Source organism: Heteronotia binoei, unplaced genomic scaffold, assembly GCF_032191835.1.
Source record: "Heteronotia binoei isolate CCM8104 ecotype False Entrance Well unplaced genomic scaffold, APGP_CSIRO_Hbin_v1 ptg001672l, whole genome shotgun sequence".
In the NCBI taxonomy this organism is placed as follows: domain Eukaryota; kingdom Metazoa; phylum Chordata; class Lepidosauria; order Squamata; family Gekkonidae; genus Heteronotia; species Heteronotia binoei.
Genome location: NW_026800353.1, coordinates 8,502 through 35,494, shown reverse-complemented (window position 1 = coordinate 35,494; position 26,993 = coordinate 8,502). Strand labels below are relative to the sequence as shown.

Sequence of the window (26,993 nt, the reverse complement as noted above, 5' to 3'; positions counted from 1 at the left end):
GCAGGAGGCTGGACTGGATGGACCCTCCATATTTTTATCTAACCCCCTCTTGAAGCTGGCTATGCTTGTAGCCGCCGCCACCTCCTGTGGCAGTGAATTCCACATGTTAATCACCCTTTGGGTGAAGAAGGACTTCCTTTTATCTGTTCTAACCCGGCTGCTCTGCAATTTCATTGAATGCCCAAGAGTTCTTGTACTGTGAGAAAGGGAGAAAAGTACTTCTTTCTCTACCTTCTCCATCCCATGCATCATCTTGTCAACCTCTATCATGTCACCCCGCAGTCGACGTTTCTCCAAGCTAAAGAGCCCCAAGCGTTTCAACCTTTCTTAATAAGGAAGGTGTTCCAGCCCTTTAATCATTCTAGTTGCCCTTTTCTGGACTTTCTCCAATGCTATAATATCCTTTTTGAGGTGCGGCGACCAGAACTGCACACAGTACTCCAAATGAGACCGCACCATCGATTTATACAGGGGCATTATGATACTGGCTGATCGGTTTTCAGTTCCCTTCCTAATAATTCCCAGCATGGCGTTGGCCTTCTCCTTGCACAGCATTATCAAAACAAGGGAGGTGTGCGCCAGATCTGAAAACCCCGGTGAGTCGTGCGCTCTTGTGAGCTCTCAAGAGCAGGAGATGCCAGAAGCAAAGGAGAAAATAAAAATAAAGTTTCTTCTTTTCCTAGTCAAGGAGCCAGCAGGTGGCGCTAGAGGGATCCAATGGAGAGGATTAACCCTTTCAACGAATCCCAGACTTCAGAAACAAGTCTTATCGTATCCAATTGCTTTTATTGTATAATCTGTTTTTTTTAGATATTTTATGTGGTTTTAAACTGTTGTTAGCCGCCCTAAGGCAACTTCTGAAGAAGACACCTTGGATTCAAGTGTATTTGCAATTATACTGGACATAGAGACTTTCTTATAGAGACTTTAGTGAGATTTCTGTATAAATTTTGGTTATTTGTTACTGCACCTTTAAGAAAAAAGAGTTTACACCTTTAAGAAAACGGGAGGTACGGTGGCTCAGTGGCAGAGCATCTGCTTGGTAAGCAAAAGGTCCCAGGTTCAATCCTCAGCATCTCCAAATCAAAAGGGTCCAGGCAAGTAGGCATGAAGAACCTCAGCGGGAGACCCTGGAGAGCCATGAATGGGGCTGTGGCTCAGTGGTAGAGCATCTGCTTGGGAAGCAGAAGGTCCCAGGGTACAATCCCCGGCATCTCCAACTAAAAAGGGTCCAGGCAAGTAGGCATGAATAATCTCAGCTGGAGCCACTGGAGAGCCATGAATGGGGCTGTGGCTCAGTGGTAGAGCATCTGCTTGGGAAGCAGAAGGTCCCAGGGTACAATCCCCGGCATCTCCAACTAAAAAGGGTCCAGGCAAGTAGGCATGAATAATCTCAGCTGGAGCCACTGGAGAGCCATGAATGGGGCTGTGGCTCAGTGGTAGAGCATCTGCTTGGTAAGCAGAAGGTCCCAGGTTCAATCCCTGGCATCTCCAGGGTCCAGGCAAGCAGGCGTGAAAAACCTCAGCTTGAGACCCTGGAGAGCCGTGTTTGGGGTTGTGGCTCAGTGGCAGAGCATCTGCTTGGTAAGCAGAAGGTCCCAAGTTCAATCCCCGGCATCTCCAACTAAAAAGAGTCCAGTCAAATAGGCGTGAAAAACCTCAGCTGGAGACCTTGGAGAGCCGGTGCCAGTCTGAGTAGACAAGACTGACTTTGATGGACCCAGGGGGAAGTCTGATTCAGTAGAAGGCAGCTTCAGATGTTCTGTTATCAGGGGAGGGATGGTGGCTCAGTGGTAGAACATCTGCTTGGGAAGCAGAAGGTCCCAGGCTCAATCCCCAGCATCTCCAACTCAAAAGGGTCCAGGCAAGTAGGCGTGAAAAACCTCAGCTGGAGACCCTGGAGAGCCATGAATGGGGCTGTGGCTCAGTGGTAGAGCATCTGCTTGGTAAGCAGAAGGTCCCAGGTTCAATCCCTGGCATCTCCAACTAAAAAGGGTCCAGGCAAGTAGGCGTGAAAAACCTCAGCTGGAGACCCTGGAGAGCCATGAATGGGGCTGTGGCTCAGTGGTAGAGCATCTGCTTGGTAAGCAGAAGGTCCCAGGTTCAATCCCTGGCATCTCCAACTAAAAAGGGTCCAGGCAAGTAGGCGTGAAAAACCTCAGCTGGAGACCCTGGAGAGCCATGAATGGGGCTGTGGCTCAGTGGTAGAGCATCTGCTTGGTAAGCAGAAGGTCCCAGGTTCAATCCCTGGCATCTCCAACTAAAAAGGGTCCAGGCAAGCAGGCGTGAAAAACCTCAGCTTAAGACCCTGGAGAGCAGCGGCCAGTCTGAGTAGACAAGACTGACTTTGATGGACCCAGGGGGAAGTCTGATTCAGTAGAAGGCAGCTTCATATGTTCACAGAGAGTTAATAATAATTTCTATAATGCCACACAGTTTGCTCTAATTTTTTTTACTGAATCAAGCCTTTGGTCTATGAAGATCAGTATTGTCTACTCAGACTGGCAGCGGCTCTCCAGGGTCTCCAGCTGAGGTTCTTCACGCCTACTTGCCTGGACCCTTTTTAATTGGAGATGCCGGGGATTGAACCTGGGACCTTCTGCTTCCCAAGCAGATGCTCTACCACTGAGCCACAGCCCCATTCATGGCTCTCCAGGGTCTCTGTCAGCGGGCTTTAGCACCATCTCCTGCCTGGTCCCTTTAACTGGAGATGTTGGGGATTGAACCCAGGACCCTCTGCAGGGAAGGCAAATGCTCTCCCCGCTGCGCCATGGGCCCTCTCTGCTTCGAGGGACCCAAATCCCTTACTTGTTGCCCTGAGCCAGGCTTGGGAGCAGTCCTTGGTGAAGAGCCCGTCGCTGATCTCCCGGAAGAACCGCTTCAGCGTGTTGGCCACGTCATCCACGTGATGCTCCTCTTCTTTGAGACGGACCCTGCGCGCATCTTTCCGGAGTGTCTCCAGGAGTCCCGTGATCTTGGAGTTCTGCCCGCTCTTCCGGTAGATCCCTTCTGAGGTCAGTCCTGGGGGGAGACAGCAGAGGGGTCTCGGAACAGGAGCCACGAGGACAGGAGACGGATTCAATTTTAAAAACGGTGGTGAGAATCATAGAATCCTAGAGTTGGAAGGGGCCTCCAGAGTTATCTAGTCCAACCCCCTGCACAGTGCAGAAAACTCACAAACACCTCCCCCTAAATTCACAGGATCCTCATTGCTGTCAGATGGCCATCTAGCCTCTGCTTAAAAACCTCCAAGGAAGGAGAATCCTAGAGTTGGAAGGGACCTCCAAGGTCATCTAGTCCAACCCCTTGCACAGTGCAGAAAACTCTCAAACACCTCCCCCTAAATTTACAGGATCCACATTGCTGTCAGATGGCCATCTAGCCTCTGCTTAATCACATAGGAAGATAAGAGAAGCCCTGTTGGATCAGGCCAATGGCCCATCCAGTCCAACACTCTGTGTCACACAGTGGCCGCCCCAAAAAATTATACACACACACAAACACACACTGAGGCTAATAGCCACTGATGGACCTCTGTTCCATATTTTTATCTAACCCCCTCTTGAAGCTGGCTATGCTTGTAGTTGCCACCGCCTCCTGTGGCAGTGAATTCCACATGTTAATCCCTCTTTGGGTGAAGAAGGACTTCCTTTTATCCATTCTGAACCGACTGCTCAGCAATTTCATGGAACGTCCACGAGTTCTTGTATTGTGAGAAAGGGAGAAAAGTACTTCTTTCTCTACTTTCTCCATCCCATGCATAATCTTGTAAACCTCTCTCATGTCACCCCGCATGAAAGGTTTTTTATGCAGCTGATCAAAATATATAAATTGAGCTTTAGTCTTTTAAAAAGTTGGTTTATGATTGTGGCCAGGAAAGAATCTAGCAGCAAGGAGCTCTCCTCCATGGCCTGGCCTATTCCAGAAGAAGACTTTCTAACTTTAATGGGTGGTACTCCAAGAGGGGATTGGATCAACATCTGGAGCAGAGGTCCATCAGTGGATCTTAGCCACAGCGTATTGTTGGAACTCTCCGTCAAGGGCAAGTGATGCTCTGTATTCTTGGTGCTTGGGGGGGGAGCACAGTGGGAGGGCTTCTAGTGTCCTGGCCCCACTAGTGGACCTCCTGATGACACCTGGGGGTTTTTTGCCACTGTGTGACACAGAGTGTTGGACTGGAGGGGCCACTGGCCTGATCCAACAGGGCTTCTCTTATGTTCTTATGTGACACAGAGTGTTGGACTGGATGGGCCACTGGCCTGATCCAACAGGGCTTCTCTTATGTTCTTATGTGACACAGAGTGTTGGACTGGAGGGGCCATTGGCCTGATCCAACAGGGCTTCTCTTATGTTCTTAAGTGACATAGAGTGTTGGACTGGAGGGGCCATTGGCCTGATCCAACAGGGCTTCTCTTATGTTCTTATGTGACACAGAGTGTTGGACTGGAGGGGCCACTGGCCTGATCCAACAGGACTTCTCTTATGTTCTTATGTGACACAGAGTGTTGGACTGGAGGGGCCACTGGCCTGATCCAACAGGGCTTCTCTTATGTTCTTATGTGACACAGAGTGTTGGACTGGAGGGGCCACTGGCCTTATCCAACAGGGCTTCTCTTATGTTCTTATGTGACACAGAGTGTTGGACTGGAGGGGCCACTGGCCTTATCCAACAGGGCTTCTCTTAGGTTCTTATGTGACACAGAGTGTTGGACTGGAGGGGCCACTGGCCTTATCCAACAGGGCTTCTCTTATGTTCTTATGTGACACAGAGTGTTGGACTGGAGGGGCCACTGGCCTTATCCAACAGGGCTTCTCTTATGTTCCTATGTGACACAGAGTGTTGGACTGGAGGGGCCACTGGCCTGATCCAACAGGGCTTCTCTTATGTTCTTATGTGACACAGAGTGTTGGAATGGAGGGGCCACTGGCCTGATCCAACAGGGCTTCTCTTAGGTTCTTATGTGACACAGAGTGTTGGACTGGAGGGGCCACTGGCCTGATCCAACAGGGCGTCTCTTATGTTCTTATGTGACACAGAGTGTTGGACTGGAGGGGCCACTGGCCTTATCCAACAGGGCTTCTCTTATGTTCTTATGTGACACAGAGTGTTGGACTGGAGGGGCCACTGGCCTGATCCAACAGGGCTTCTCTTATGTTGTTAAGAAAGAGATTCACCCTCATGCAGATAGCCCAGGCAGATCTTGGCAGCTAAGCAGGGTCAACTGTGGTCAGTACTTGGATGGGACATTGTCCTTCAAATACCCAGTCAGGAGGTGGGGGCAGGCTTTATTCAGCCACCTCTCTGAATATCTTCCAGTCCCCCAGTAGGGATCGGCCACCAAAGTTCAAAGTGACTAGGAGGTGCAGACACACACACACAAAATAATAAAAACAAAAATGAGTGAGTCATTCCCTCCCCACCCACCCCCAATTCATCCTTTCAGTTATACTCAGGTTCAGCTCTGAGAGATTCCTGCAATCAGCTGCTGATGTCACTTCCTGTTAGGGGCGGGGCACAGAGAGGCTACCTGGGCGGTCACTTCCTGTTAGGGGCGGGGCACAGAGAGGCTACCTGGGCGGGCTGCACCCTGACTCTCAAAGACGCTCACGCACCACACCGGGTGATATAATCGATGCACCGATCCACAATGATGGGGACATCTAAATCCGTCAGCTGCTGTTCGGACAAAGTGTCTCCGGAGCACCCCGCCGCCTTCTGGATCGCGCCGACCCATCCCAAGAAGTCCAGCTTCCTTTCTGCTTGGATGTACAGCGTCCTGGGCGGGGGGGGGGGGGGAGAGGAGGAAGAGGAAAAGGTGAGCGGAGAAATACAGGACAGAAGAAGGACACCCGTTCTGGCAGCACTGAGAGCGGCAGAGCTGGATGGCTCTTCCTCTGCTCAGGACTGACTGGACAATGACCATGCCATCATTGCCTGTGGGCTCTTTCCTTTCACCTAGGAACTGCGGGGAAGGGCCTGACTGGGGGAGGGAGACAGACAGACGGACAGACAATGGCAAGAGCAGCACCCTTTCTGTGTCCGGGAGGTGAGAAAGGCTTCAGTGTGGCTCAGGTTTCCCGGGAAGAGCGACCAAAAGGGACCCACAAGATGGCTGCCAACTCTGTTTAGGGAAATTTATGGAGGTCTGGGGGTGGAGCCTGGGGAAGGGGAGTTTGGAGAAGAGAGGAACCTCACTAGATGGAATTCCGTATGCTCCACCCCCAAAGGCAGCCATTTTCTGAAAGGGGAACCAATCTCTATTATCTGCAGATCATTTGTAATTCTGAAAGCTCTCCAGGTCTCACCTGGAAGATGGCAACCCTACACCATCACAGGTCATTAATTCCTCCCCCAGTTCCAATCAGCACCCCCACCCCCAGCTTTCTAACCTTCTCCTCTCCACCAGGACCAAGACTTCGTTGTCACCCTGGATAGCTGCAAAGCAAACAGAAACGTGAAACATTCCTTCATAGAATCATAGAACATAAGAACATAAGAGAACATAAGAGAAGCCATGTTAGATCAGGCCAATGGCCCATCCAGTCCAACATTCTGTGTCACACAGCGGCCAAATATATATATATATATATATATATATATATATATATATATATATATATATATATACACACACACACAATAAGAACATAGAGTTGGAAGGGACCTCCAGGGTCATCTAGTCCAACCCCCTGCACAATGCAGGAAACTCACAAACCCCTCCCCCTAAATTCACAGGATCCTCATTGCTGTCAGATGGCCATCTAGCCTCTGTTGAAAAACCTCCAAGGAAGGAGAGCCCACCACCTACCAAGGAGGAAGCCTGTTCCACTGAGGAACCGCTCTAATGGTCAGGAAGCTCTTCCTAATGTTGAGCCAGAAACTCTTTTCATTGAATTTCAACTTGTTGGTTCTGGTCCTACCTTCCAGGGCCACAGAAAACAATTCCACACCATCCTCTATAGGACAGCCCTTCAAGTACTTGAAGATGGTGATCCTATCACCTCTTAGCCGCCTCCTCAACAGGCTAAACATCCCCAGCTCCTTCAACCTTTCCTCATAGGACTTGGTCTCCAGACCCCTCATCCTCTCTAGGACAGCCCTTCAAGTACTTGAAGATGGTGATCCTATCACCTCTCAGCTGCCTCCTCTCCAGGCTAAACATCCCCAGCTTTTTCAACCTTTCCTCGTAGGTCTCCAGACCCCTCATCCTCTATATGACAGCCTTTCAAGTACTTGAAGATGGTGATCCTATCACCTCTCAGCCACCTCCTCTCCAGGCTAAACATTCCCAGCTCCTTCAACCTTTCCTCATAGGACTTGGTCTCCAGACCCCTCATCTTCTATATGACAGCCCTTCAAGTCCTTGAAGATGGTGATCCTATCACCTCTCAGCCGCCTCCTCTCCAGGCTAAACATCCCCAGCTCCTTCAACCTTTCCTCATAGGACTTGGTCTACTTCACTAACATCATGGCAGATCAGGCTACTGAGGTTTTTTGGGGAGGAGCTGGTAGGGGGGCATATTAATGTATAAGACCTGCCTTATAATTGGGGGGGGGGGCGGTTGTAGCATTTTGGTTCTGTTGTCTTGGGGAATGATTTTTGGACCTCTAACAGCAGATGGCAGCTTCTACTCACTTGATCATCAGATCATAAGAACATTAAGAGAAGCCATGTTGGATCAGGCCAAAAGCCCATCGAGTCCAACACTCTGTGTCACACAGTGGCCAAAAAACCCAGGCGCCATCAGGAGGTCCATCAGTGGGACCAGGACACTAGAAGCCCTCCCACTGTGCCCCCCCCCAAGCACCAAGAAGAAAAAGCATCACTGCCCCAGACATAAGAACATAAGAGAAGCCATGTTGGATCAGGCCAATGGCCCATCCAGTGCAACACTCTCTCTGTGTCACACAGGTACCAAAAAAAACCCAGGCGCCATCAGGAGGTCCATCAGTGGGCCCAGGACACTAGGAGCCCTCACACTGTTGCCCGCCTCCTACCCCCTCAAGGCACCAAGAATACATAGCATCACTTGCTGCAGACAAAGAGTTCCAACAATACGCTGTGGCTAATAGCCACTGATGGACCTCTGCTCCATATGCTTATCCAATCCCCACTGTGGCCCCCCAAGCACCAATAATACAGAGCATCACTACCCCAGATATAAGAACATAAGAGAAGCCATGTTGGATCAGGCCATCCAGTCCAACACTCTGTGTCACACACTGGCCAAAAACCCCAGGTGCCATCAAGAGGTCCATCAGTGGAGCCAGGACACAAGAAGCCCTCCCACTGTGGCCCCCTCAAGCACCAATAATACAGAGCATCACTACCCCAGATATAAGAACATAAGAGAAGCCATGTTGGATCAGGCCATCCAGTCCAACACTCTGTGTCACACACTGGCCAAAAACCCCAGGTGCCATCAAGAGGTCCATCAGTGGAGCCAGGACACAAGAAGCCCTCCCACTGTGGCCCCCTCAAGCACCAATAATACAGAGCATCACTGCCCCAGACAGAGAGTTCCAACAATAAGCTGTGTCTAATAGTTACATGCCAAGGGGTTGTCTCTAGGGCCCGATCCCCAACGGGCTGTGGGGAGAGGGCTACTCACAGAGCTCCTGGAGCTTCCGCAGGTGGATGACCTCCTCCTTCTCACTGCCGTCCAGGTAGGCATAGAGGGTGGAGTTAACCAAGGCGAACCAGCCTTCCTTCGCCCGCTCCAGGTTCAGGCCACCCTTGTAGTGAAGTCGCCCGAGGCGCTCAAAGTCTTTGCTCAGGAGACCCTCCGCAGAGGAAGGGATGAAAGACTGGAGGGGGAGGAGACAGACAAGAAGAATTTAACATAAGAACATAAGAGAAGCCATGTTGGATCAGGCCAATGGCCCATCCAGTCCAACACTCTGCGTCACACGGTGGCCAAAAAAACCAGGTGACATCAGGAGGTCCATCAGTGGGATCAGGACATTAGAAACCCTCCCACTCTTGCCCCCACAAACACCAAGGATACAGAGCATCACTACCCCAGACATAAGAGAAGCCATGTTGGATCAGGTGAATGGCCCCTCCAGTCCAACACTCTGTGTCACACAGGGGCCAAAAAAACCCTAGATGCCATCAGGAGGTCCACCAGTGGGGCCAGGACACTAGAAGCCCTCCCACTGTTGCTCCCTCCACGCCCCCCACCAACCTGGGACCTTCTGCTTACCAAGCAGATGCTCTACCACTGAGCCACTGTCCCTCCCCTTTTCCTTCCTTCCTTCCTTCCTCCCTCACGGCTCTCAAACATCTGACATTTATTCTGTGTGGCTCTTATATTAAACAAGCTTGGCCATGCCTGATATAACATTTGCCTAAGTGCACTTCAAGCATAAGTCCAGAGAGGAGGGCGGGGGGGAGAAAGCCCAAACCAGCCCACCCGCTGCCAGCCATTCTGTAGTGCCACCCCTCAGAGGGACCCACTCACCTTTGCCAGGCACTTAGTCCACTCCCGAACGGCCTCCGGGCTGTCCAGTCCGAACAGGTAGAGTCGCTCTGAGTCTACGTACACCTCAAATGTATTCGCGACACTGCAAAAAAGATGGCAAAGGGGAGGCGGTCAGGGGAGAAGAGAATCTTGGGATACGCCCTTTACAGAGGGGATGGAGACTCTGTGTGACCCAGAGTGTTGGACTGGATGGGTCGCTGGCCTGATCCAACAGGGCTTCTCTTATGTTCTTATGAGACACAGAGTGTTGGACTGGAGGGGCCACTGGCCTGATCCAACAGGGCTTCTCTTATGTTCTTATGTGACACAGAGTGTTGGACTGGATGGGCCACTGGCCTGATCCAACAGGGCTTCTCTTATGTTCTTATGTGACACAGAGTGTTGGACTGGATGGGTCGCTGGCCTGATCCAACAGGGCTTCTCTTATGTTCTTATGTGACACAGAGTGTTGGACTGGAGGGGCCACTGGCCTGATCCAACAGGGCTTCTCTTATGTTCTTATGTGACACAGAGTGTTGGACTGGATGGGCCACTGGCCTGATCCAACAGGGCTTCTCTTATGTTCTTATGTGACACACAGTGTTAGACTGGAGGGGCCATTGGCCTGATCCAACAGGGCTTCTCTTGTGTTCTTATGTGACACAGTGTTAGACTGGATGGGCCATTGGCCTGATCCAACACGGCTTCTCTTATGTTCTTCTGTGACACAGAGTGCTGGACTGGATGGGCCATTGGCCTGATCCAACAGGGCTTCTCTTATGTTCTTATGTGACACAGAGTGTTGGACTGGATGGGCCACTGGCCTGATCCAACAGGGCTTCTCTTATGTTCTTATGTGACACAGAGTGTTGGACTGGATGGGTCGCTGGCCTGATCCAACAGGGCTTCTCTTATGTTCTTATGTGACACAGAGTGTTGGACTGGAGGGGCCATTGGCCTGATCCAACAGGGCTTCTCTTATGTTCTTATGTGACACAGAGTGTTGGACTGGATGGGCGATTGGCCTGATCCAACATGGCTTCTCTTATGTTCTTCTGTGACACAGAGTGTTGGACTGGATGGGCCACTGGCCTGATCCAACAGGGCTTCTCTTATGTTCTTATGTGACACAGAGTGTTGGACTGGATGGGCCACTGGCCTGATCCAACAGGGCTTCTCTTATATTCTTATGTGGCACAGTGTTGGACTGGATGGGCCATTGGCATGATCCAACATGGCTTCTCTTATGTTCTTATGTGACACAGAGTGTTGGACTGGAGGGGCCACTGGCCTGATCCAACAGGGCTTCTCTTATGTTCTTATGTGACACAGAGTGTTGGACTGGATGGGCCATTGGCCTGATCCAACAGGGCTTCTCTTATGTTCTTATGTGACACAGAGTGTTGGACTGGAGGGGCCATTGGCCTGATCCAACATGGGTTCTCTTATGTTCTTATGTGTCACAGAGTGTAGGACTGGAGGGGCCATTCACCTGATCCAACAGGGCTTCTCTTATGTTCTTATGTGACACAGAGTGTTGGACTGGAGGGGCCATTGGCCTGATCCGACATGGCTTCTCTTATGTTCTTATGTGACACAGAGTGTTGGACTGGAGGGGCCACTGGCCTGATCCAACAGGGCTTCTCTTATGTTCTTATGTGACACAGAGTGTTGGAGGGGCCCTTGCCCTGATCCAACAGGGCTTCACTGATGTTCTTATGTAGGACCATTCCCCCACAGGCTGGAGGAGGGGTGGCTTACCCATGAGTGTCCGGGGGGTGATTGACCAGGCACACAATCTGCTGCATTCGGATTTCTCCGCTGGGCACAGTGGAGTGCTCATTCTCGTAATAGCTGAAAAGGCCATCATGAAGTCGACACCAGCGGCGACTGAACTCTACTCAAGCAAAGGGACAGAAGCAGAGAAGGAGAATGAAAGAGAAGGAGCAGTATTGTCATACCCCTGTATAAATCGATGGTGTGGTCTCATTTGGAGTACTGTGTACAATTCTGGTCGCCGCACCTCAAAAAAGATATTCTAGCATTTGGAAAAGTGCCGAAAAGGGGAACTAGAATTATTAAAGGTCTGGAACACTTCCCCTATGAAGAAAAGTTAAAACGCTTGGGGCTCTTTAGCTTGGAGAAACGTCGACTGCGGGCTTCTCTTATGTTCTTATGCTGGCCTCACCCACTTCCTCATGCCCGACTCCTGTGTTTAATGGCCCTGGGTGCATAAGAAATTCCTGACAGCTGTCATTCACCTTTTGGAAGGTGAAATGTGGCTACTGAGGGAGGGTGTCATGATCCTGGGCCTAGTGAGGCCTGCAGGCTCCAGAGAAGCCTGCCTAGGAGTTACAAAAGAGCCTACATTTCCCAGGATCTTTTCTGTCTAATCCAGGCCGGAATGAGGGATCTGGGGGGCCGTTTATGGCCCGCGGGCCAGAGGTTCCTCACCCCTGTTAAAACAACAATAGTTTCCAGGAAGAAGACTTAAAAGGCTCCATCCTTTTCATTACGGTTCAGTAAACTATGGGATGAAAACACTGTGGAGAATATTACAGACCACGATAATAGAGCAGCTGCAAGTGGAGGAGTGGGGAATCAAACCTGGTTCTCCCAGATAAGAGAGCTCTGGCTGACCCAAGGCCATTCCAGCAGCTGCAAGTGGAGGAGGGGGTAATCAAACCCGGTGCACCCAGATAAGAGTCCGCACACTTAGCCACTACACCAAACTGGCTCTCCAAACTGAAGAAGAAGATCTGGTTTTTATACTCTGCTTCTCTCTACCCTAAGAGCCCCGTAACGCAGAGTGTTAAAGCTGCAGTACTTTACTCGTGCTTGCACAGGGGACCTTTCCTTTGCTATCTACACTGAAGGAGCCCTGCGCCGCAGAGTGGTAAAGCTGCAGTACTGCAGTCGTAGCCCTCTGCTCACGACCTGAGTTCGATCCCTGTTGGAAGCTGGCTTTTCAGGTAGCCGGCTTGAGGTTGACTCAGCCTTCCATCCTTCTGAGGTCGGTCAAATGAGTCCCCAGCTTGCTGGGGGGAAAGCGTAGATGACTGGGGAAGGCAATGGTAAACCACCCCGTAAAAAGTCTGCCGTGAAAACGCTGTGAAAGCAACGTCACCCCAGAGTCGGAAACGACTGGTGCTTGCACAGGGGACCTTCCCTTTCCTCTCTCTACCCTGTGGAGTCTCAAAGCAGCTTACAATCTCCTTCCCTTCCTCTACCCACAACAGTCCCCATGTGAGGCAGGTGAGCCTGAGAGAGCTCTGAGAGAGCTCTGAGAGAACCAGAACTGACTGCATGTGAAGGAGGAAGAGGAGGAGAGGGGAATTAAACCTGGTTCTCTGGATCAGAGTCCGCAGCTCTTAACCCCTTCACCACGCTGGCTCCCTGAGAATCTGCCCGCAAGGCCCCATAATGTTCCATTCCTGACTTCTTACCTTCTCGGGGTTTCCGTTCATAGGCCGGCTTGGCCATGGAAGCCGTCTTGAAGAGGAAGCCATTGTGGGTGACGCACGGCAGGGCTACGGAGTAGAGGTTCTGACTGCCGGCGTCGGCGTCCAGACGCGGGATCTCTGCAAACATGAGACACGGGGGGGAGGGGGGCGGGTTAGCCACGGGTTGAAGGGGCACGGCGGTGGCAGCTGCCCGCTCGGCTGGGAGCAAGCAACGCCTCCAAAGCATTACATCGAGAAGACGAGAAAGAAGACTTTCGGAGAGGCGTTCCCCCAAAGGATCCAGGCGGGAGAGAAACAGAAGCGGCCGTCTCTGGGGCTCCGAAGCAAATCCGGCCAACAATGCTGGTGCAAAGACAAAGGCCCCGCTGGGTCAATCCCGTCTAATCCCTCTATTCAACAGGAGGGGGGGGTGCAGTTAGCGGCCTCCTTCTGGAGCCAGCCAATTTGTTGTGAGCAAAGAGGCAGGAGGAAAAGGATTTGCGAGGCATGACATTAACCAGGTGGAGTTTCCGGACAGGCCCAGCAGACCCCGTCCAAGTGGCAGGAACAGAAACGAAGAAGAAGAAGATATTGGATTTATATCCCGCCCTATGCTCTGAATCTCAGAGTGGTCACAATCTCCTTTACCTGTTTGGTGTAGAAAAGCCAGTTTGGTGTTGTGGTTAAGTGTGCGGACTCTTATCTGGGAGAACCGGGTTTGATTCCCCCCTCCTCCACTTGCAGCTGCTGGAATGGCCTTGGGTCGGCCATAGCTCTGGCAGAGGTTGTCCTTGAAAGGGCAGCTGCTGTGAGAGCCCTCTCCAGCCCCACCCACCTCACAGGGTGTCTGTTGTGGGGGAGGAAGGGAAAGGAGATTGTAGGCTGCTCTGAGACTCTGTCCTTGAAAGGGCAGCTGCTGTACCTCACAGGGTGTCTGTTGTGGGGGAGGAAGGGAAAGGACAGCAGCTCAATGCACAGCAGCCAAGAAGGTCAGACCTTCTTGGCTGCTCAATGACCTTCTTGGCTGCTCAATGCACAGCAGCCAAGAAGGTCAGAGCGCGTGCTCCGGCTGCAACGCCACTGAGGATGTTCTCCGCAGCTGAGAACGAAACGTCTGGAAGGAAAACTTTCTCCAGTAGAACACGGCACTTGATCCCGAAAGATTCTACAAGCCCTAATGAATCTCATTTTGTATGGAGACGGATCTCATCTCGTCTCAATGTTTAATACAGTCAAAGACCCATCAAATAACAACGAGCAACACCTAACATCCATATAGCAAAATGTGCAGCTCCAGAGAAACACAATTTAGAAGTGAGCGTATAATTTCCAAAATTTTCAGGTCTGAAATATTAGAATAATTTAAGTATTTCCACCTATCAGCTGTTCCTGAGGTCTTATGGTGTGAACTGTAAACGATGCCACGTTTGAGGTAATTTCCTGGTCTCCATCTGCGAAAAGCTCATTAAAATAAAATCTGATTTTTCTCCTCAGAAACTGGCTAGAGATTGACGTTATATTTGGGAGGGATGGTGGCTCAGTGGTAGAGCATGTGCTTGGTAAGAAAAAGGTCCCAGGTTCAATCCCCGGCATCTCCAACTAAAAAGGGTCCAGGCAAGTAGGCGTGAAAAACCTCAGCTTGAGACCCTGGAGAGCCATGAATGGGGCTGTGGCTCAGTGGTAGAGCATCTGCTTGGGAAGCAGAAGGTCCCAGATTCAATCCCCGGCATCTCCAACTCAAAAGGGTCCAGGCAAGTAGGCATGAAGAACCTCAGCTGGAGACCCTGGAGTGCCATGAATGGGGCTGTGGCTCAGTGGTAGAGCATATGCTTGGGAAGCAGAAGGTCCCAGGTTCAATCCCCGGCATCTCCAACTCAAAAGGGTCCAGGCAAGTAGGCATGAAGAACCTCAGCTGGAGACCCTGGAGAGCCATGAATGGGGCTGTGGCTCAGTGGTAGAGCATCTGCTTGGGAAGCAGAAGGCCCCAGGTTCAATCCCCAAAATCTCCAACTAAAAAGGGTCCAGGCAAGTAGGCGTGGAAAATCTCAGCTTGAGACCCTGGAGAGCCATTGCCAGTCAGGAGGGACGGTGGCTTAGTGCAGAGCATCTGCTCGGTAAGCAGAAGGTCCCAGGTTCAATCCCCGGCATCTCCAAAAAAGGGTCCAGGCAAATAGCTGTGAAAAACCTCAGCTGGAGACCCTGGAGAGCCGCTGCCAGTCTGGGTAGACGATGTTGACTTTGATGGACTGAGGGTCTGATTCAGTATAAGGCAGCTTCATACGTCCATATATAAACCACTCAAATGCTCTGGTAAAGCTTACACTCAAAAAGCACACGTTCCCTCGTCTCTAACCTCCTCGCATTACAGATACAGTCTTTCTTCATAGGGATGCTTTTTACATTTAACCTCTGTAACTGCTGAGGGTAGCACATAAAGCCCAATTTGGCCCTTGGGCCTGTTCCGGGTGCAGAGCCCTTTTCCTCCCGGCGCTTCTCTCTGTTTTCGCACAAGCTGCCCCGGAGCTGTGAGTTCATGCGCCGCTTTTCCTCAGCAAGCGAGATCCTTTTCCAAGCGGATTCTGTTTGCCTCAGAAAAGCGGGGCGCTAACTTGTGCGAAAACAGAGGGAAGCGCCTGGGGGCAAAAGGGCTCTTCACCTGGAACAAGCCCTAGTGCAAAATCGGTCCCACAAAATCAGCCAGACCCTCCTTGGTCTGATCCAGCAGGGCTCTTCTGAGGTTCTTCTCAGGGGAAGGCCTCGGCCTCTCTGCCCTGTTGTTGGCCCTCCAGAGGAACTGGGTGGCCCCTGTGTGAGACAGGAGGCTGGACTAGATGGACCCTCCCTGGTCTGACCCAGCAGAGCTCTTCTGAGGTTCTTCTCAGGGGAAGGCCTCGGCCTCTCTGCCCTGTTGTTGGCCCTCCAGAGGAACTGGGTGGCCATTGTGTGAGACAGGAGGCTGGACTAGATGGACCCTTCCTGGTCTGATCCAGCAGGGCTCTTCTTATGTTCTTCTCAGGGGAAGGCCTCGGCCTCTCTGCCCTGTTGTTGGACCTCTGGAGGAACTGGCTGGCCACTGTGAGAGACGGGAGGCTGGACTAGATGGACCCTCTCTGATCTGATCCAGCAGGGCTCTTCTGAGGTTCTTCTCAGGGGAAGGCCTTGGCCTCTTTGCCCTGTTGCTGGCCCTCCAGAGGGACTGGCTGGCCACTGTGTGAGACAGGAGGCTGGACTAGATGGACCCTCCCTGGTCTGACCCAGCAGGGCTCTTCTGAGGTTCTTCTCAGGGGAAGGCCTCGGCCTCTCTGCCCTGTTGTTGGCCTTCCAGAGGAAATGGTTGGCCACTGTGTGAGGCAGGATACAACACAGCCATTCTCTCCCATTCTTTGCCATCCATCTTTGCCATCCTCTGTGAGAACTCCATAAAGAAGATACAGATCCAGCAGAAGTGAGAAATTACAGACCTATCTCTTTGTTGAATGCCGATTATAAGATTTTTGCCAGTGTGTTGGCTAATAGACTTAAGAAGGTTATAGGAACTATTGTCCATGAAGACCAAACAGGTTTTATACCAGGTAGACAAATGAGGCAAAATCTAAGATTTTTACTAAACGCTATTGAATTTTATAAAGAACATCCAGAGAAGCAGGTAGCGTTTATCTTCGTCGACGCAGAGAAAGCCTTCGATAATGTGAACTGGAAATTTATCATGAATTCATTAAAGGCTGTGGGCTGCGGAGAAAATTTTTGCAATTTAGTGGAAACCATCTATACTAAACAAAAGGCAAGAATCAATTTCAACAACATTAAGTCGGATATGATTGAAATGGCACAAGGAACAAGACAAGGGTGCCCGTTATCGCCTCTTTTGTTTGCTTTAACTTTAGAGCCATTATTGCAAAGAATAAGAGACGAAGACAGAATAAGAGGCATAAAAATCAAGGGAGAGGAGTTGAAGATTCAAGCATTCGCAGATGATATGCTATGTGTGCTGGAAGATCCCAATACTTCTATTGCATATTTGAAAGAAACGTTTAAACAATATGGGCAAGTAGCGGGACTTAAGATTAATGCTCAGAAGACAAATTTTTTTACTAAAAATATGAATAATGAACAAATTAGCCAATTTGAAACAAAGTCGGAATTTTTACAAGGGAAAAAAGTAAGATATTTAGGAATCCAAATGACCAAAGATTTGAAAGATTTATACCGAAATAATTATGAGAAACTAGTGAAAGAGATACAGCAAGATTTATACAGATGGAAAGACTTACAAATCTCACTCCTGGGCAGGATAGCCACTATTAAAATGAATGTGCTGCCAAGAATATTATTCCTCTTTCAAATGATTCCCATTTTGCTCCCAAAGTCATTTTTTCAGCGGGTCAACAAAATAATTTTACAGTTTATTTGGCAGAACAAAAAACCTAGAATTAGACTTAAGGTACTCCAAGATAGCAAACTTAGAGGCGGACTTACTTTGCCAGAATGGAACCTCTATCATATGGCTAGTCGAATAGTCTGGTTAGTAGATTGGTTCACTTTGAAAAATAAAAGAATACTAGCATTAGAAGGGGCAGGTCTGGAGAAAGGATGGCACGGCTACCTTTGGTACCAAAGTCCCTCACAAAATAGCTCCTTCTGGAGACATGAGATCAGAAGATCCCTTTATAGAGTATGGTTAGAAATTAGAAAGTTCTATTCTTATACCCCATCATGGCTATCACCGGTAGAGGCTTCTACCCACCCGAATCTCTACACTTGGAACAATTTATGCTACCAAAATCTATTAGATGGACAAAATAACCTCCGAGCAGAAGAAATGGACAATTTGGATTGGTGGCTGAAGTGTCAAATAAAATCAAGATACCAAAAAGATAAAGAAATAGGCTTTTCTAGAAAATTAAATGACCTTGACCAAATTATTCAAATAGATCAGAAATTAATCTCTAAAATTTACGAGTGGCTGCTCAGGGAAAAAATGCAAGGAGAGGTGGTGAAAGAATCTTGGGTTAAATGGTTGAGAGACTTCGGTTACAGCATATCTTTAGATGACTGGGAGAAAATATGGAGACGGAACATAAAATTGATCAAACCAGCTTTGTATAAAGAAAATCTTTATAAAATGATCTATCGCTGGTATTTGACGCCGGAACGACTAGCTAAAGCGTATCCCAGTTACTCTGACAAGTGTTGGAAATGTAGAAAGGTTAAAGGGTCAATTTTCCACATATGGTGGAAATGTGAACATGCCAAAAAGTATTGGTCTTTAATTAGCATTTGGACCCAGAAGATTTTGAAAATTAGACTTAGACACTCCCCAGAGCTTTATCTCTTAAATGTTTGCAGGGAAAATCTCCCACCTGAAACAACTAAGGTGTTAATGTATATTGTAACAGTTGCAAGAATATTATATGCAAAATACTGGAAGCTACCAAAAATACCTTCCAGGGAAGAATTTATTGTTCAACTTACAGAAGCTGCGGAACTTGATTTAATGACCACAAGGTTACGTGATGGAAACATACAAAAATGTAAAGAGAGTTGGGAACCGATATATAGTTGGGTAAAAAGTAAAGGTATATTGTTGGAATAAGAGGAAAGTAAAATATTACTCTCTGGTCACTCCCGGTGTGTTTGGGAGGATGTCTGGGAGGTGGAGGGGGATTGAAAGTGTTGAGACGATTGTGAGATATATGTATGTGTATACAAATGTGTATTGTATGTCTATATGTTTTTGTCTTTATAAGGTGGATTAATTCAATAAAAATTTATACATTTAGAAAAAAAAAAAAAAAGAGAACTCCAGCCTCCTGCCTCACACAGTGGCCAACCAGTTCCTCTGGAAGGCCAACAACAGGGCAGGGAGGCCAAGGCCTTCCCCTGAGAACCTCAGAAGAGCCCTGAGGCCTTCTCCTGAGAAGAACAATACTTCCAGATAAAAGGAAGTCCTTCTTCACCCAAAGAGTGATTAACACATGGAATTTACTGCTACAGGAGGTGGCGGCGGCTACAAGCATAGCCAGCTTCAAGGGGGGACTGGATAAGCATATGGAGAAGGGGTCCATCAGTGGCTCTTAGTCACAGCGTAGTGTTGGAACTCTCTGTCTGGGGCAGTGATGCTCTGTATTCTTGGTGCTTTTGGGGGGGCACAGTGGAAGGACTTCTAGCCCCACTTGTGGACCTCCTGATGGCTCTTGGGTATTTTTTTTTCTGGTCACTGTGTGACACGGAGTGTTGGACTGGATGGGCCATTGGCCTGATCCAACATGGCTTCTCTTATGTTCATGTGTCTCTTTAAATCACTTCTCTAAGCCAAGCCAGCCAGCCAGCAGCTTGGAGAATCCATTAAGTTAAAGTTGCTTTCTTTCCCCCTCTCCCTCCCCCCCCCGACCTATTTGCCTGCCTTTGCAGCTCTCAAATATCAGATGTTTATTCTCTGTGGCTCTTACGCTGAGCAAGTTTGGCCGTCCCTGGTCTAATGTGTCCCCACCCCCAGCCAGCGTATAACACACAAAATATAAAAGAGTTGCCCCCACCCCACCCTCCTGTTTGGCACAAACGCCAAGTAAGACAAGACTACAGGATGCTCTCTAATCCACCGACCTGCCCGTTTCCTGGGCCCGCAGAAGCCAAAGCAAACAGTGACGTGAGAGAGAGTGAAAAAGAGAGAGACAACCAAAACCAGATGTCTGCTGAGCCCCCACCCAAACTTCACGCCACATTCAGCCAGCGTAACGTTTTGTTTTGTTTTTTTGGCCTGTCTGCCTCAGATCCAACCGCTGTCCCCACCCTGCTGAGAAAGAGGGTTTTTGGTCTCCGGCCAAATAATTCACGCTTCACGCTATGCAAAAATAACAGTGTGCAAAGAACAATTGGACGGAGGCCGAGAGGAGTGGGTGAACCTCTCTCTCTCTGTTCTGTATCAGGAATCCTGGGTGTTGGTTCCTGCCTGGCTCATTGGAGCCAGGAGAACAGAGCTTGAGACAATGGGAGGCAGGATCCGAACCCATGCGTCCTCGGACCAATCCGGAGCCCCCTGCTGGTTTAAATGATCCAATGGCGTCTTAGCACAGGAACTGAATCTGTATATAAAGCTGGCCCCAGCATGGACAATGGCTGGGGCTGATGGGAGTTGTAGGCGAAAAACATCTGGAGAGCTACCGTTGGCCACCCCTGATTTAACCAGTTTAAGCTGTGAGCTACTGCACGGATTAGTTTGCTCTGGAGCCATTTTCCTGAACGAAGACAAAAAATCTGTAAGCCAGTGGCTAAAAAAACTTCTTTTGTAACAGGGACTCCTTTGCCTATTAAGCCACACACCCCTCCCGATGTAGCCAATCCTCCAAGAGCTTATAGGGCTTTTTTACAGGGCCTACTGTAAGCTCCAGGAGGATTGGCTACATCGGGCGGGGGGGTGGTGTGTGGCCTAATAGGCAAAGGAGTTCCTGCTACAACCCCCCCCCCCCTGACTAGCTCACACTAACTCAGCTTAGAGGGAACGCTGGCTACAAAACTGGGTAGCCTTTTCCCTGGAAGAATTTTGCATTAGGCAAGACTGGGGAGGGGGGAGCGCTGCCTCGCTTGAAACCCACCCACCCCAGTCCCAGGCAATGACCCAGGATGATGCGGGATGAATTACGCAGCCTCCTTTTGAAACAATGGGCCAGAGGAGGGAATGCCGTCACCCAGGGGCCAGCCGTTGAGTTCCACAGCAGGTATCTCGACCCAGTCCTGCAAAAGGACAAAACTGGTAACTGCCTGTATGGGTGCGTTCTCTGTTGGTGGGATCTACAACAGGGAAATCCTCAGGTGCTGGGTAGCAACAATTCTCACCTCTCAGGTCCATGTTGCCAGCTATTGTGTGGGAAGAAGATGAAGAGGAAGAAGAAGAAGATGACTGCAGATTTATACCCCGTCCTTCTCTTTGAATCAGAGACGCAGACTGGTTTACAACTTCCTTTACCTTCTTGAGCCAGTTTGGTGTAGTGGTTAAGTGTGCGGACTCTTATCTGAGAGAACCGGGTTTGATTCCCCACTCCTCCACCTGCAGCTGCTGGAATGGCCTTGGGTCAGCCATAGCTCTGACAGAGGTTGTCCTTGAAAGGGCAGCTGCTGTAAGAGCTCTCTCAGCCCCACCCACTTCACAGGGTGTCTGTTGTGGGGGAGAAAGGTAAAGAAGATTGTGAGCCTCTCTGAGACTCTTCGGAGTGGAGGGCGGGATATAAGTCCAATATCTTCATCTACCTCACAGGGTGTCTGTTGTGGGTGGGGGGAAGGGAAAGCAGATTGTGAGTCGCTCTGAGACTCTTCGGAGTGGAGGGCGGGATATAAATCCAATATCTTCATCTACCTCACAGGGTGTCTGTTGTGGGGGAGGAAGGGAAAGGAGATTGTGAGCCGCTCTGAGACTCTTCGGAGTGGAGGGCGGGATATAAATCCAATATCTTCTTTTTCTTCCCCCACAACCAATATTCTGCAGTCTTCTGAGCAAAAATTCTACTTTGTAAGCTACTGGCATGAAAGCCGTGAGCGACTGCATCAATGAGTGTGCTCTGGGGTCATCCTTCCAGAGCGAAGACAAAAATGTGTGAGCTGGAGGCTAAAAAACTGTGAGCTAGCTGACGCCAGCTCAGCTTAAGAGGGACACACGGCCCACAGCAGACACCATGTGAGGTAGGTGAGGCTGAGAGAGCTCTCCCAGCAGCTGCCCTTTCAAGGACAACTCCTGCGAGAGCTCTGGCTGACCCAAGGCCATTCCGGCAGCTGCAAGTGGAGGAGTGGGGAATCAAACCCGGTTCTCCCAGATAAGAGAGCTCTGGCTGACCCAAGGCCATTCCGGCAGCTGCAAGTGGAGGAGTGGGGAATCAAACCCGGTTCTCCCAGATAAGAGAGCTCTGGCTGACCCAAGGCCATTCCAGCTGCTGCAAGTGGAGGAGTGGGGAATCAAACTCGGTTCTCCTAGAAAAAAGAGCTATGGCTGACCCAAAGCCATTCCAGCAGCTGCAAGTGGAGGAGTGGGGAATCAAACCTGGTTCTCCCAGATAAGAGAACTCTGGCTGACCCAAGGCCATTCCAGCAGCTGCAAGTGGAGGAGTGGGGAATCAAACCCGGTTCTCCCAGATAAGAGAACTCTGGCTGACCCAAGGCCATTCCAGCAGCTGCAAGTGGAGGAGTGGGGAATCAAACCCGGTTCTCCCAGATAAGAAGACGACTGCAGATTTATACCCCATTCTTGTCTCTGAATCAAAATCTAGGAGCAGCTTAAAATCTCCTTTATCTTCTTTGCTCTGCTCTGGTGAGACCTCACCTGGAGTATTGTGTTCAGTTTTGGGCACCACACTTTAAGAAGGAAGAAGGGGTCGCTTCCGTGTGAGGGCAGAGAGAGGAAGCCACACAGCCCCTGCCGGTAAGCTCGCCCTTGCAACAACCAAAAGAGCCCTTCAAACCGGTTCTCCCATTTTTGGAAACGTGCCAGGGGACAGCACTCCAAAATAAACGCCCGGGGGGGAAATTCCAATTTGTAGATAGAGGCCACAGTCCCTGCCCCTTTTCCACAGCAACTTTCTGGCTTTTTCATTACAGCATAGCAAGCTCCGATCTGTGCAAAAAGCCAAAGAGACCCTGGAGAGACACTCCACTGACTTTGAGAGACCAAGAGCTGGATTCGGTAAACGGCAGCTTCGTGCATAGATCTGAGACGCTGGGCTGTTCATGAGGCTGTGTGTTCTTGTCCACCTCTGCCACACCCTTCACACTGGACAATTCCTCTCCTGGCTTGCCCCGGCATGTCTGTCCATTTCACTCCTGCAGGCCTGGATTTAATACTTGTTTACTTCATTTCCACCAGTTTGGTGTAGAGGTTAAGTGCGCGGACTCTTATGTGGGAGAAACGGTTTTGATTCTCCACTCCTCCACTTGCAGCTGCTGGAATGTCCTTGGGTCAGCCATAGCTCTTGTAGGAGTTGTCCATGAAAGGGAAGCTTCTGTCAGAGCTCTCTCAGCCCCACCCACCTCACAGGGGGTCTGCTGTGGGGAGGGGAAGGAAAAAGAGATTGTAAACTGTCCTCAGTCTCTGATTCAGAGAGAAGGGTAGAGTATAAATCTTCAATCTTCTTCTTTCTGCCCCACAGCAACCGAGGGCAACTGAAATCAATCTCCCCTCCTCCCTTTTATCCTCACAACAGCTCTATGAGGTAAGCTAGGCTGAGAGTGTGCGAATACGCAGGAATAAAATCCTTTAAAATGGGATTACACAGATACATGGAGGAGAGGTTTCTTAGTGGCTACTGGCCACGGTGACTGAAGGGAAACTCCACATTCAGAGGCGCTAAACCTCTGAATCCCAGAGCCAGGAGACAACATCAGGGGAAGGCCTCGGCCTCTCTGCCCTGTTGTTGGCCCTCCAGAGGAACTGGTTGGCCACTTTGTGAGACAGGAGGCTGGACTAGATGGACCCTCCCTGGTCTGACCCAGCAGGGCTCTTCTGAGGTTCTTCTCAGGGGAAGGCCTCGGCCTCTCTGTCCTGTTGTTGGCCCTCCAGAGGAACTGGCTGGCCCTGTGTGAGGCAGGATGCTGGACTAGATGGACCCTCCCTGGTCTAACCCAGCAGCGCTCTTCTGATGTTCTTCTCAGGGGAAGGCCTCAGCCTCTCTGCCCTGTTGTTGGCCCTCCAGAGGAACTGGTTGGCCACTGTGTGAGACAGGAGGCTGGACTAGATGGACCCTCTCTGGTCTGACTCAGCAGGGCTCTTCTGAGGTTCTTCTCATGGGAAGGTCTCAGCCTCTCTGCCCTGTTGTAGGCCCTGCAGAGGAACTAGCTGGCCATTGTGTGAGACAGGAGGCTGGACTAGATGGACCCTCCCTGGTCTGACCCAGCAGGGCTCTTCTGATGTTCTTCTCAGGGGAAGGCCTCAGCCTCTCTGCCCTGTTGCTGGCCCTCCAGAGGAACTGGTTGGCCACTGTGTGAGACAGGAGGCTGGACTAGATGGACCCGACCTGGTCTGACCCAACAGGGCTCTTCTGATGTTCTTCTCAGGGGAAGGCCTCGGCCTCTCTGCCCTATTGTTGGCCCTCCAAAGGAACTGGGTGGCCACTGTGTGAGACAGGAGGCTGGACTAGATGGACCCTCCCTGGTCTGAGGCAGCAGGGCTCTTCTGATGTTCTTCTCAGGGGAAGGCCTTGGCCTCTCTGCCTTGTTGTTGGCCCTCCAGAGGAACTGGGTGGCCATTGTGTGAGACAGGAGGCTGGACTAGATGGACCCTCCCTGGCAGCCAGTCTCCAGGGTCTCAGGCAGAGGTCTCTCCCATCACACAGGACATTCTGCATGCCAGTGGTCAACCACTAAACCACAGTTTCTCTCCAAATAATGTACACATGAAACTGCCTGATACTGAATCAGATCACAGATCCATTTAAGTCAAGGTGGCCAAACTTGCTCAATGTAAGAGCCACACAGAATAAACATCAGAAGTTTGACAGCTGCAAGACGGAAGGAAGGATGGAAACACATGGAGGAGAGGTGGGAAGAAAACAACTTTAAATGCATTCTCCAAGCTGCCAGCTGGCTTGGCTTAGAGAAGTGATTTAAAGGAGACAGATGCCTTCTCTAAGCTGACTGATGGGGGGCTTCAAGAGTCACACAATATGTGTGAAAGAGCCACACGTGGCTCCCGAGTTGTAGTTTGGCCACCCCAATCTAGGTCATTATTGTCTACTCTGACTGGTGACAGCTCTCTAAACTCTCAGATGGAAGTCCTTCGTATCACTTTAAACCTGGTCCTTTTTAACCAGAGATGCTGGGGATTGAACCTGGGACCTTCGGTATGCCGAGCAGTGCTCTACCACTAAGCCATAGCCCCTCGCCTTAAAGGGGATGCTTATAGACTGGCAGCAGCTCTCCAGAGTCTCAGGCTGAGGTCTTTCCCATCACCTCCTGCCTGGTCCTTTTAACTGGAGATGCTGGGGATTGAACCTGGGACCTTCTGCATGTCAAGCAGAGGCTCTGCCACTGAGCCACTGAGGTTCTTTCCCATCACCTCCTGCCTGGTCCTTTTAACTGGAGATGCTGGGGATTGAACCTGGGACTCTCCGCATGCCAAGCAGAGGCTCTGCCACTGAGCTATGGACCTTCTCCATGGCTCTCCAGGGTCTCAGGCAGAGGTCTTTCCCATCACCTCCTGCCTGGTCCTTTTAACTGGAGATGCCGGGGACTGAACCTGGGACCTTCTGCATGCCAAGCAGAGGCTCTGCCACTGAGCCACTGAGGTTCTTTCCCATCACCTCCTGCCTGGTCCTTTAACTGGAGATGCCAGGGATTGAACCTGGGACCTTCTGCATGCCAAGCAGGGGCTCTACCGCTAAACCATAGCCCTTCCGCTTAAAAAAAAAAGGTAAAGGTACAAGCAACAGTCATTTCCAATTCTGGTGTGACGTTGCTTTTCCCAACGTTTTCACGGCAGGCTTTTGACGGGGTGGTTTGCCACTGCCTTCCCCAGTCCTCTACACTTTCCCCCCAACAAGCTGGGGACTCCTTTGACCGACCTCGGAAGGATGGAAGGCTGAGTCAACCTGGAGCTGGCTACCTGAACCCAGCTTCTGCCGGGATCAAACTCAGGCCGTGAGCAGAGCTTAGGGCTGCAGTACTGCAGCTTTACCGCTCTGCCCCGGGGATGCTTATAGACTGGCAGCCGCTCTCCAGGGTCTCAGGGTCTTTCCCGTCACTTCCTGCCTGATCCTTTTAGCTGGAGATGCCGGGGATTGAACCTGGGACCTTCTGCATGCCAAGTAGATGCTCTGCCACTGAGCCACTGGCCCCAGAAAGCTGACAAGCATGAAAGAAGAAGAAGAAGAAGAAGAAGAAGAAGAAGAAGAAGAAGAAGAAGAAGAAGAAGAAGAAGAAGAAGAAGAATTGGATTTATATCCCGCCCTCCACTCTGAAGAGTCTCAGAGCGGCTCACAATCTCCTTTACCTTCCTCCCCCACAACGGACACCCTGTGAGGTGGGTGGGGCTGGAGAGGGCTCTCCCAGCAGCTGCCCTTTCAAGGACAACTTCTGCCAGAGATATGGCTGACCCAAGGCCATTCCAGCAGGTGCAAGTGGAGGAGTGGAGAATCAAACCCGGTTCTTCCAGATAAGAGAGCTCTGGCTGACCCAAGGCCATTCCAGCAGGTGCAAGTGGAGGAGTGGGGAATCAAACCCGATTCTCCCAGATAAGAGAGCTATGGCTGACCCAAGACCATTCCAGCAGGTGCAAGTGGAGGAGTGGGGAATCAAACCCGGTTCTCCCAGATAAGAGTTCACACACTTAACCACTACACCAAACTGGCTCTCCAGGAGACAGGCCATCTCTGGTCTCCTTCCCCAAGATAACCAGAGGAACGGAACGCTGCCTCTGAAGACTTTCAGCTCTGGTGTTTCGGCTCACATCGAGACCGGATTCCACAACCGCTCTCTTTTCAGGCACTTCTGGCTCTGCTGCAACAAACACACGCACACAACGCAACGCACACAACACACTCCCCGTGAAGCGCAAACCCTCCTTCCCTCTCACCTTCCCTCTCCCCATGAAGTGCAAGCCCTCCTTCCCTCTCACCTGAGTTCTTGTTGTGCAGCAAGAACTCCATCTGCAGCCTCTGGCCGGCCTCCTCCGCCAGGGCGAGGGGGGTGGGGTGGCCGGGCTCCCCCGAATCACAGCTCACTTCGGCCCCGCAGAACAAAAGGGACAGCGTCTCGGCCAGATCGCTGGTGGTCACCGCCGCACACAGAGCCTGCGGAGATGTGACGGAGGAGAGTCAGAGAGACGGAGCGCGGAGCAGGAAACCGAAAACCAGCAGATTCAGACGGGGGGGGGGGGGGAAACCAAAGCATCCCCCAGGAGAGCTGCAATCCTACATTCTTCAGCAAGTACCAGCTGTGAGCTCTGGGGAGGGGGCCAAGGAGGAGGACCCGCCCTCCCCCTGACCAGATAAAGCCCTGGAAAGAAAGTGGAGAGGTTTGGAAAGAGCAGCCCTGGATGAGGTCAGGCGGCCAGAGGGGAAGTGCAGGTCCCTTTATTGGGAGAACGGAGTCCAGCCAGCCCACGGGTGG

At 50.7% G+C, this 26,993-nt stretch overlaps 1 protein-coding gene and 4 non-coding genes across 5 annotated transcripts in view; 4 read left to right on the top strand and 1 right to left on the bottom strand.

Moving 5' to 3' along the window:
- LOC132565781 (arf-GAP with Rho-GAP domain, ANK repeat and PH domain-containing protein 1-like) overlaps positions 1–26,674 on the bottom strand; it is a gene marked incomplete at both ends in the record, with an annotated part of 48,157 nt that extends 21,483 nt beyond the window's left edge. The window contains 8 exons of the mRNA XM_060230508.1: positions 2,809–3,021; positions 5,614–5,777; positions 6,391–6,436; positions 8,614–8,809; positions 9,466–9,568; positions 11,227–11,362; positions 12,912–13,046; positions 26,500–26,674. Coding sequence (XP_060086491.1) covers positions 2,809–3,021; positions 5,614–5,777; positions 6,391–6,436; positions 8,614–8,809; positions 9,466–9,568; positions 11,227–11,362; positions 12,912–13,046; positions 26,500–26,674 — 1,168 coding nt within the window. The remainder of the gene's footprint in view (positions 1–2,808; positions 3,022–5,613; positions 5,778–6,390; positions 6,437–8,613; positions 8,810–9,465; positions 9,569–11,226; positions 11,363–12,911; positions 13,047–26,499) is intronic.
- Positions 1,423–1,494, top strand: TRNAT-GGU (transfer RNA threonine (anticodon GGU)). The gene has a single exon. It is a non-coding gene; the product is annotated as a tRNA-Thr (tRNA).
- Positions 1,914–1,985, top strand: TRNAT-GGU (transfer RNA threonine (anticodon GGU)). Its single transcript has one exon. It is a non-coding gene; the product is annotated as a tRNA-Thr (tRNA).
- On the top strand, positions 2,051–2,122 carry TRNAT-GGU (transfer RNA threonine (anticodon GGU)). The gene has a single exon. It is a non-coding gene; the product is annotated as a tRNA-Thr (tRNA).
- Positions 2,188–2,259, top strand: TRNAT-GGU (transfer RNA threonine (anticodon GGU)). Its single transcript has one exon. It is a non-coding gene; the product is annotated as a tRNA-Thr (tRNA).
- Positions 26,675–26,993: the final 319 nt, after the last annotated feature.